Source organism: Opisthocomus hoazin, chromosome 2, assembly GCF_030867145.1.
Source record: "Opisthocomus hoazin isolate bOpiHoa1 chromosome 2, bOpiHoa1.hap1, whole genome shotgun sequence".
In the NCBI taxonomy this organism is placed as follows: Eukaryota; Metazoa; Chordata; class Aves; order Opisthocomiformes; family Opisthocomidae; genus Opisthocomus; species Opisthocomus hoazin.
This window is the reverse complement of record NC_134415.1, coordinates 45,247,150-45,258,604: the sequence shown is the minus strand read 5'-3', so window position 1 is coordinate 45,258,604 and position 11,455 is coordinate 45,247,150. Positions and strand designations below refer to the sequence as shown.

At 43.2% G+C, this 11,455-nt stretch overlaps 1 protein-coding gene across 1 annotated transcript in view; it reads left to right on the top strand.

Moving 5' to 3' along the window:
• The first annotated feature begins 4,894 nt into the window (after positions 1-4,894).
• HAO1 (hydroxyacid oxidase 1) overlaps positions 4,895-11,455 on the top strand; it is a 31,485-nt gene continuing 24,924 nt past the window's right edge. Inside the window, exon 1 of the mRNA XM_009935964.2 lies at positions 4,895-5,070. Within this exon, the coding sequence (XP_009934266.1) occupies positions 4,934-5,070 (137 nt within the window). The 5' untranslated portion in view covers positions 4,895-4,933. The remainder of the gene's footprint in view (positions 5,071-11,455) is intronic.

Sequence of the window (11,455 nt, the reverse complement as noted above, 5' to 3'; positions counted from 1 at the left end):
GGTCTCTTCGGGTGAGTTTCCTGAACTGCCTTTCACTGTGAACAGAAGTGCTGTGTGGGTTGGGTGATTTGCCATTCCCTTTGGTTTTCTTCTTTTCTATTGCATTAGTTTCCTGATGTAAAGTTGAAGGGAGAGTGGTATCAAATGCAGCCCTTGCGAGCGTTTTGTTGTTTTATTATTTTATCAGCTGCTTCTCGTTCTGTCTCATCATGTGATAATAAGAAATTTTCCGCATGAAAACAGGCAGGGGGAATACTACAGGCAAAATCTGATCAGGTTTTGTAAATTATTTTAAGCAATCAGACAAACATAAGCTCTATTTTTATAGAGGAAATATGAAGATAACACTCTGATGGCAGTACTGGAGTGGTGGGAAAACTTGAGTTTATACCTTGGAATTTTGCACTGGACCGGTGGTAACTCCCAGCTCCGGCAGTGAGGCTGCCAGGTAGTGTGTGTCTCCTTCTCCTAGGAGCTGATCACACATTGAAAATGAAAAGTTGTCTGGCTTTGCAGTGGGTCTTCTGGCAGTGTGGTAGCAGGAAGAAAATGGATCCCCTCCTCCCTTTTCTGAGTATTACCACACACCCACCTCCCCTCCCTCCCCCCCCAGAGAAAACACCGGGATGCTTGGCTGTGAAGGGCCGCCCTGGAGGAAAAGATGCATGTCCCTTGTGATGCTTTTGCAGCTCTTCCCGCGCGCTGCCTGCCTTTCCTCCAATTTTCTGCTTATCCTTCCACTCCTAACCCATCACGGACCAGGGGTTCGTTTGTAAGCTCGCTGGCCAGGGGACCAAGTCTGCTGATACCTTGCTGTCATTCCTTTCCCTGCGGAGGGAAAAAGAAGTGTTGTGTTTTACTTTAATGAAGACTGTAGTGATGACTAGTTTTAGTCAAACATCTTCGTTTCTTTCACAGTAGAAAAACCCTTTAAAAACCGTGTGCTTTACTTCATCTTTTCTGAGAAGGAAGCAAAGCTCTGTATTTAAACATACAGGGAACAAATGGGGATTTAGTAATCAAGTATTTTCACTTAAATTTCCATTTTATATGCAAAAACTATTTTTTTTTTCGTTCATTTGAATCTCTCAGAGCCTGCTAGTACTTGAGACTTTTACATGTCTTAATTTGAATTCCAGTGGAGCGTGAGAGCTGAAGCTAGGCACCACTGACTGTCTTGGCACCGGCTGGGCCAGTAGCTCACGTGCTTGCAGAGGATGCAGAAATGACAGTGATCATTCAAAGTGTTTGTCTGTCAGTCCCACATCAAGGACATGGAAAGATATGCTTGACAAGGGCATTTTTTTATGTCCGGTTATTACTGTGCTGTTGGGAGGTCAAAATCAGTGCTGAGAACCTCTCGATCTCACCTGGATTGTTTTCATCGGACACTTAAGCATCCAGATCCAGGAAGGCTTGTGCTTCATTTGATGCTTCAGTCTCTCTCAATCCTCATAGTCCCCAGTGACTTCACAAAATAAACACTAGCCGGGGCTTGTTAGGACTACCTGTTCACTCTCTGTGCTGAATGGTCGAGAAACTGTCCTCATCCCTGCAACAGGACCATCTTTTTTGACTTAGTCTCAGGCTGAAGTTGCAGATGGCTGCTGGAAAAATAAGAAACACAAAGATTTTCTGTTGATTCTTCTGAGTGACTGGGAGGGGCCAAAGTAAATTAGTGAGATACTCCCTGAAAACACTTCATGATCTGTACATAGGTATTTTCTGACTTGGAGAAATTCACAAATGTTCATGGGGAATTTGGAAGTCAGAATAAGCATTTACTGAAGTAAGTAAAGTTACTTGATCAAGCAGCTTTGGACAACAGTCTTGAGAAATAGGTGATCACTGGGACATTGAAATATTTTAATTATATATTGTAGTTAACTTTTCCAGCTAATCTTTACTGCAGTTAACTGAAGTGAGAAGATCACAGCTGGCTTATTGTTCACGTATGGAAGTTTTGCGTGTTCACAAGAGACCACCAGCGTTGCCTCTCCAGTTCTGCAATAGGAGTACAGCGGTTTGCTGTGTAGTGCTCTTGCTCTCTGGCAAATATCATAAGGACAAGCATGTTGTGATACTTCTTAGAACAGGTTTTTGGCTTCTGATTGAAATGCTTTCTGAGCCAGAAGTTCTCTTTGTATTTAGGAGCCCTCTGTGGGGTTTTCTTCCTGAATTTGTGATACCCGTTTTTGAACAGAAGTGCAAAGAGCTTCCTTTGCGGAGCCTGGTTCAGCCAAGCTCCAGTTACATGACACGGTGACTTGCCAAGGGAACAAGTGAGAAGCAGTAGACAGGGGAGAAGATGTTAATGCTGCCGTGATTTGGTTTGGGTTTTTTTGACTCTGCTGTAATTTTATCTGAACGTTTCAACTGAATCCTGCATTGATTTTTATCAGCAAGGTTTGCCGTGGCTGCTTGGGCACACTCTTTTCTCTTAAGCAAGGTGCTGTTCTTTTGCTTCAGGGTTAAAGTTCAGACATCTGGTATCTCATTAAGCAGCCAGAGAAAGTCTCTCATGCAGAAAGATTCATTAAAATGAGGAGCTGATTACTTGGAGGGAAGCTATGTCAGAGCCGGTCAGTAGGTTGGTGTCAGATGTGCTGGGGAGATGTCTGCTGTGCTCTCCTAGGGATTACACCCATAAGAGGCCAAGTAGTCCTAGTTCAGCAGCAGATTAAATTTAGTGTTTTGCTTCCTTTGTGCTGATATTGGCACCTCCCACCGCACCCCAGCTCATAAACTGGCCAGCAGTGGGGAGGGGGAGGTCTTGCTGGAGTGGAAGAGTCCCCAGCTCCTGGTGGACTCATGGGCTGTGGAGCTTCACAGGGCTTATTGGCTGGGCTTCAGCAAGAAGTCAGTGCCACCAGTTGGGCTTTGGTGTGTGGCTGGCACAACTGGGGGGGTCTGCAAAGGGTGGTGTGTGAGTAACTGCATGATAGGGGAGGGACGAGGAACTTTTAGCCTAAGTGACAAATAACAAACAGTAAAGGCAGTCCAATTTTGTATGAATACAGCACATGAACATAAGTGGAGAGACAGAGAAAGATCAATGTGGGATGTGTTATGAAGAGCTTAACTTTTTAAGTGGATATAGACGTAAAAGTGTGGAGGGAGACCAGTGATGAAACAGTATTGTTACCTTCAGCAATTTTTGTGCAACTTTCCAATGTTAAAAGCTTTTGAATTCATTAAGGTTGAATTCAGCTGTACATATTAAAATGTTTAGCTATCGTGCAATGCTTACTGTCTCATGCTCTAGGATAAATACCTGGTTTTAGCACAGGCAGCGCAAATTAAAGCAGACATGTCCCTGGTTTTGTGCTAGGACCATGGAGAAAAGTCAGTGTCAATCCACTTTGCATTTAAATTGTATCTGACACTGATGTGTGATAAATGCCTCATGGTCTAACTGTATGTGTATTGATATTAATTGCCAGTAATTCCTCCCATTAATATTCTGACCAGCTACAAAAATGACCCCCTGTACACCCCGTACAACTTAATCTGAGATGCCCTCATCTGGGAAAGCAGGTGGAGAAATAGCTGCAAATCTCTTGGTGCCATCATTCTCTTTAAATGATTCCTGAGCTTACAGCTGGCACCCTCCTTCCTGCCTCAGCCCCTGAGATATTCATCCAAAAGGTTTGACAATCTCCTGTGAGTCTTAAGTATTTTTTCTCACTTTTTGCAGAATATTGTGTTCCTAGTTGTTTTTTATAAACAAGCAGCGTGGAAGATGGCTGTGGTTTTCACAGAAGTATGTGTGTATTTAACTTGATGTTATCTGAGTTCTTCAGCCTTGCCGAAGAATAAAAAAATCAAGTCACTTAAAGCCCAAAATTACTGAAGGGAGTGAGGCACGGCCATACTTCTGTTGCATTTCATTTCTCCCTTTCAGTGCACCACAAATATAACAAACAGTGAGCAAAAAGTGGTCTCTCTGGTTTGCTTGCACCAGAGAGATGTGCAGTGAGCGCAGTGCGCACTGCTTTGCTCCTGTGCATGCTGCAAAGTCTGCCACATCTTGCACCATGCTTTGGGGGTTTGTTTGCAGTTAAGGTATCAATTTCTCCCTTTTCCCCCACATCTGGTTTTAGTAAAATGACATTAATAATTCAAGTGTGCACAGCCAGAAAACTGCGTTATGTACACACATGATACACTTGTAAGTTTTCCCTGTCAGACAAATACCGTATACCTGTTGTAAACAATGTATGTGGGGTTCAATCAAGAAATCTTAACTGAGTCTGTTATGCTTTGGATGAGGATAATCTCTTTTATAAGCTAGTTTTACTTCCAGCTGCTGAGCACATCTGACACACAAAATTTTGAGAGTAACTAGCTCTGTCTGGGTGGTGGAGCTAGAATTATCTTAAAAAGCAGGAGCCATTTGCTTGAGGATGTATTGGATCCCTGTGCTGCCTGGCAGCTGGGTCCCTGCAACTTGACTCTGTATCCAGGATTTTAATGGAAATAACTGGAAACCCGCTTGTGTTAAGTGGTGTTCTAAATAGCAGTCCAGGCTGGGACACACTTTTGTAAATATCTAAATCAGGATTTTGCTTTTTGTACATAAACAGTATCTTTTTTGTCTCCTGGATATTTTGGATGATAAAGGCATACGTGAGAGTACATTAGTCTTAGTGCAGGTTTGTCATGCTGCTGCACCTACATATTTCTCTCCTTGCTGATGAATTTTCTGTCCTTTTGCCAGATTTTATTCCATTGTCTTCTAGATTGGCCTTGTCCACATAAAATAAAATGCGGTGCTGAAGTCCAACAGGACATATGAAGTTGGTGGGTTTTTTTTTTGGTATGTAGGTAAGTTGAATCCTGCTGAGGTCCTGTATTAATGATTTACAGACAAAAACACAGAGCTTAAAAGAGAGGGAAGTAGGAATAAACTGACCCTCTGAGATCTGCAAGCATGTCTGGAAAACCAGTTTGCATTGCTGATTTTGAAGAGTATGCCAAAAAATTCCTCCCCAAATCAGTGTATGATTATTACCGATCTGGAGCAGATGACCAGGAAACGCTGGCAGACAATGTAGCAGCATTTTCAAGGTAGGAGGATGATTTAAGTGTGGAGCTGTAAATTCTGCATTATTCGTAGATGTGGTAAAATATTAGATTTTTCTTAGCAAACAAAACTCAGTTTTTCTGAAACATTTTTAGTTTTTATCAAAAATACTCTAATTCCATTTCCGAACAACTGTGTCTCCCCTTTCACTCCTCCACCTAACATTTTCTGTCCAAAAGCAGTCCCTAAAATCCATTAGCATCTTTTTAGCTTTGCCTACATTTTATTTCTTTTGCTAACATAAATTCTCTAAAGAGTCCTTTGGCTCCGATATTTATCAGCTGATGAAACTGTAATTTCTGCATTTTGGGCTATAATGTGGGCAAAGGATTCTTGTGGTGGGGTTGTACCGTTTAGGTCGTGAGCCGGTTTTGCCTTTTGCTTGTTCTTCCTCTACTGAATTAGTTACGCAGCCTTCCCTGGTAAGTACTCGTGCAGCATTGCTAGGTCAGACCTGCGCAGCGTAGCAGAAAGGAGTTTGCATATCCTGGCTCTGGAGCAAGCCGTGAAAGCCAGGGCAAAGTCCTGGGTGGCCAAGCTGTGCTCGGGAGGTTTCCAGCAGCAGGTCAGCATGTCACCAGGAAATATTGTAGATGATGGGAACTATTATAAATCAGTTTTGACTCGCACTGACCCCCTGAACCATTGTCAAAACCTAAACTCCAGGTGACCCTTTGCCACAGAAGTACAAGGTCAGCACAAAGTAAGTGTGTGCTGTCAGATTTGGTGGAAGAGTGTCAAAACTCATGTCAAGTTAGTTGGTTCCCCATCCCCTGAATCTCTGCTGCTGCTCTGCCCCCAGAGCATCAGTCAAAGTGCTACAGAGGAAAGAAGGCAGCTGGTGGCTGATCGCTTCAGCCCAGCTGAGCCGCTTAAACAGCTGGTGGCTTCCCTTTCCTTCAGGTGCTGTGTTGGTGCAGACATTTAACCCCCCTTCATTTCTCTTTGCTAATCTCTAAAGGCTTTGTCTTAAATACCTCTGATTCTAACAAACCAAAACAAGATTTTTCCAATTTGTCTTTAGTCTTTCTCCCTCCCCATTTTGCTTTTCTGCTGTAGAGCAGCAATCCTGGTTACTGCTCTGGTTGCCTTTCCATAGGCTATGAGCATTTCAGCTCGAAATCCTGTGCAGCTTTAGTAAGGCTCTAGGAAACTCAGTCGTAGTTAATTTAATGGGATCTCAATGGCCAGATCTCAGAAATCATCTTGGAAACCTAATTTTAGGGACACCTGCAGAAAAGCTTTATAATGTCAGGAGAAGACAACGACTAACCTCAACTGCGACCACATATTCCAGTTCTATGTGGAATCCCCTGTCACAGACTGGAAACCCCCTTGTGCTTGGGGCTGCTCAAACGCGAGCCAAAGGACTGCTCCAGCTGCACGGAGTAAATAGAAACAGGATGGAATGCAGTAGTGCTTGCCTGCTTTTTTTATTTATTTTATTTTTTTTAATGCTTCCAGATGCTATGATGCTGTTTGCCCTCATAAAAACAAAATGAGTTGTTAAGGAAAGGACACTCAAAGTTAAGGGCTCAGAGGCAATAAACTGTAGAAGTAGTGAACTTTTTACGGCTAACAGCTAGAGCTAATCATGATTAAACAACAATTGCATGTAATCTGCCCAGAGACAGGCTAACTTACAAAACTGTGTATGTCCACTTGCAGTTTTGGTATTAGCGGAGCTAGATGTTAGCAGTGAGATAAGAGCAGCTCTGCTCTGAAGTCGTTTCCTACCACAGGGGCAGGTTCCTCTGACAAGACGACCACCTTGCGTTGGGCTAGTCACCTGTGGGGTTCAGGCTCACCTTCTCTTTCCTGACATCTTCTATCATATCTTCAATAAGAGCCTCCAGTTTTAGGCATTCAAGCTCCAGAGCTTGCAGGCAGCCTGGAACTGAAGAAGATATTAATTAGCAGTGCCTTGGACAGCCTGAGACATTAAAAAAAAAAAAGTAAAATAAATTTGCCAGGTGCTGGTGTGGCTAAAAGGCTCTTGCTGCTGGGTTCCTGCTCCTCAGCAGTGAAGGTATGAAGAAGATGGAAACTGTGTTTCTATCTTTGCTTGCCCCCCCTTTGTCTGTATATTTATCTTAAAGAAAAGAAGATCTAATTTCTGCAGTACCTTTAGGCTGTTTAAATGTCTTCCAAAAAGGCAGTTAATAAAATCTAGAAGACCAGACAAATGGAGTTTACTCTATTAAATCATCAAACAACAGAATTTGTTGACAGCCAAAGAGAGAGGTCATGGGGCAGAAATGTTGAAGTCAAAGCTTTGCTTGTTACCTTTCCATTGCTCTACATCTACGTCTCTTTCTGGATGTCCAGCAACCCACAGAAAAGTGCAGTGATGTGCTGATGGTCACCCAGCAGGTCAGCAGAAGTGTTGGGATCAGAGACGGAAACCCAGCTCCACTGGTGAGACGTGCAGTCCCCTCCTTTCTGGTTGCTGCAGGGCCAGCACAGCTCTTCCTGCGAGGATGGGCATTGCAGCTGAAGTCGTCTGCTGGGGCTTACCAGCTTTACCTGTATGAAGTGGAAAGGATGCAGGGCTGGAACATGGATAATAGTGATTTACAGCTTCAGGGACAAATGTGCTCATTTATCTGACCGTAACAAGGGGGAGATAATAATAAAGGTGGTCAGAGTTAAAAATAGCCCTTAAGTAGCACTGAAAAACCAAAGTTAAATCATTCTCAGCATTTCTGGTGCATCCCTGTACCTGTCTGTTTTCAAACTGAAATATTCCTTTAAGCAGTGTGCACTTGCTGCCTGCAGCCAGACGGACCTCCCTCTCTGTGAAGGTGACCCCCTTTAATGGGCTGTTGAATCTTTGTGGAAGCACGTTGAGCACAGGGCTCCACAGGCTTGATCTCGATAGCTCCAGTGGTTCCCAGCTGTTGCTGGTGAGGAATAACACATGGCGGTGTTTTCTTAGCACATGGGATGCTGCCATTAACAGTTGGTTAGACTGGTGTTGCGAGGAAGCCATTGCAAACAATCTCAAAAAGGTAGAAACCTGGTATGAAGACTTCACGGTATTTTGGTTCTTAAGACGTGTTTGACACAAGCAACTTTTAAAATCTTTCTTTTTTTTCTTTGATGCTGTTGGGAGAAGCATGGCCGAATTGTTAAGGGTGCAGGACTGCTTCTCAGCCTGACTCTCACACAGCCTTTGTGTGTCTCTGAGTGTGTTACTGGTTTTTCTCCCTGTTTCTGAGCGCAGGAGTAAGATTTCCTTTTTTACAAAGTAAGATGGACTTTACACCCTGAGCCACAAAGAGTGGCTTCACAGAGTCAGATGACTTTGTGAAAGAAACGAGTAAGTTCAGCTTCACTTCCCATTGATTTCCACTGTCAGAGGTGTAGTTGCAGGTTGCAGCCTGATTAAAAATGTTTACAGTTTATTTAAATATTTATAGATATATATATAAGTGTTTATGTTTAAATGGAAGAGAAGAAAGCATGAAGCTGAACCAGAAGCAAGAATTGTTAGCCCATATCTTTGTGGTACAAGGTTATTTGGGTGAGCTAGACTGCTAGGACAGATTGTATTTGGAGAAAAATCAGTGTTGGGTTTGTCTGTGAGGTAGTTTGTTTTTTTTTTTGGCAACTGAATGGTTGCATTTACAGAGAAATAAATATATTATTTCTAAGGACTGATTTAGCAAATGCATGGTAGTTTTGATAGATGATGGAATACTTTTGGAGTGACCCACTCAGTTTTTGGAGTAGCAAAATCCATACCCATTAGATTATAAAATGAATGTCCTGGCCTCTTGACAGCACAGGAGCTTGAAGTACTTTGGACCCGTAATCAGTTACCAGAGCATAAAATGTCTCTGAAAGGCCAGTGTTTAAGATGAGGTTAATCCTGGGTACAGTAACTGTTCCCTAGCTTCCAGCTCTTCTGGGATTGAGGGAAGAACCGGAGCTCATGTTTCAACATCAGTGTGTTCCTGATAAGGCCAGATAATTACTTTTTATTCATAGTTTTCAAATGACATAGACATGGCACTGGCACAAGTGAGGCCTTAAGGCCAGAAAACATTATTTGGGATGTCGGAGCATATGTTACTCCCGATGGCATCTGACTGTATTCACCTTATATTTGCTCTGTGTCCGGTAACACCGTGTGTCCTTCCTGCACTGTGCTGTTTAGTGATTAAATTCACTCTCAAGTTGTCAAGGAACCAAGCGGCCTGAAGGGAGAATAGATTTTATTACAAGATTGGGATGCCTTTGGTTTACTGCCATTCAGAAATCAATCTGAAATCTCCCCTCTCGGCATTTTAATGAAGGGGGACGTGTGTGTGTGTGTGTGCAGGAACATGTTTCTGCTAATCTGCCGTGACACCTTCTGCCATTGAGTCCCTGGCGGCCTTTGGAGAAGACACGTTTTGTGGTCGTATGCGAGGAACAGCAATCACTTGTTTATCAGGGGCGGCATCGATGCATGTTTTCTGTGGATGTGTTGTTGTCTTGTAGCTAGGTATTAAGGGCGTTAAAATGACCAGGCACATAAATAATTTAAGTATTGGTTAAAAAAGCAAGGCTGAGAATGTGATTGGGGTCAAACAAGCATGTGAAGTTGTAGGGGGGAGAAGAGGAAAGGAATGCTTATAGTAATAAGTTGATTATGTTTCTGCGATGTCTTTCGCCTCGGATTTGCAGAGTGCTATGAGAAGAGTTGCGGTGCGGGTGGCAAGACACCCTGGGAGAGAGAATCGATTTTCCTCAGGCAAAAGCAACTGTTGCTTAGCCTTGCGCAGCACTAGTGCATGTCCCTTGTGATGGGAAGTGGAGCTGTAGGGGAGGTGAAGGCAGCAAAGTGGGTGGGAGTTGGGATGGGGACTTCACCTGGGCAGTGCGTGCTTTCCCAAGCATTCTGCTTGCGATGCAGCACAAAGGGATGATTTGGTATAGGCTCAGAAGAGAAACAAGAAGAGCTGCTTGAAAATGTGTTGCAGTTTGAAAATTTCAGCATTTTCCACAGCCAAAAATGAGTGGGGAAATCAATGAGTGCTTTCCTCTTACCCAACTGCAAGATAATTTGCATTTTGAAATTTTTGAGCATAGAGGGAAAAGGAAAAAAAAAAACCACACTAATCCCCCCTCCTTGCCTTTCATCCTTCTGTCAAAACAGCATTTAGCTGAAGTTGCCTGAATTGGGAGTGCTCACTGCCTTTCCTGCTGCGGCATCACCCTGCCTCCAGCTGGGAAGAAAGATGCTCTCACTTGCAATTGCTGATGGCAGTGTGAGAGTGTGGACTTGGCTGGAAAAAAATGTAGGTGATGAGGAGAAGACAAGTAAAAAAATATGAAAGCTTTTTACAAAACATCCAGGAAATCTTTTCAGTCAAGGAGTTGGAGGAAGCAGGTGGTGTGTGGCAGCTTAATGAGTGCTCTGATTATTGGGAAACACTGGTCTTGGGTTTTGCTTGCCATTTTAAGGGCATTCCCCTATGGCTTTTCCAGAACATGCCTCACTTCAAGTGTCTGTTTCCTAAGCAAGATCAAGTTTTATTTAGAGTATAATACTAAGGTAGTGATCCCTTTTTTGGTGTTTTTCTTGGGACCCAGTAAATACTCAGTTCTGAGTATTGATTTGATGTTAGTCTAGAGGGTGCAACCTGATAAGGTGCAAGTGGAAGAGAAGCCACAGAAGGCATCAGAGGAGATACTTATGTTTAAAGTCTGGGGCTAATGAGCCTGAGGACCCAAAAAAGTTCATGGATGGAGTAATTTGATGGTACGTAGGGGGAAGGAGGCTGTTTATCGCTGCTTAAAACAGCATAATTTTTCTTGCATGCAATGTTGGGATGATTTTTGCTCTTTCTGTTTCTTTTCCCAAGCTAAAAGCACTACAGAAACATTGGTATTTCAGGGCTGACCATCGTGTGTGTGCTTTGAGATAGCAGTGGTTCGTGCCAGGTGAAAATCTGACAAGTCCAGGACAGCAGGGAAACTAGGAGGCTGGGGATAAGGGAGATACTTCACATCCTTGTGCTTTTGAGTTTGAACAAAACTATGAGCAACGTTATTAAAGGATTTTTCTGTATATTTTCTGGAACAAGATGCCTCAGAGCTGGGAGAAGGACTTTGGAATGAAGATTAGGAAGAAAGAGGGAAAAAATGTCATGTTTTCTTAGTCCCACCCTCAGCCCATCCTCCTCTGAAAAATAACAAATCAATACAATAGCCTGAAAACAAGTCTGAGGAGACATACTTGTAGTGTGTGTCTTGTTATCGAATAATACAGCTGACTCCCACAACTACACGTCCCCTTCCAAGCATCATAACCATCTTTCTCCTCCCTGGGGAGCGCTTCCTGGAGAGCTGGCATGGCCCTGTGCTCTAGGGCTTCAG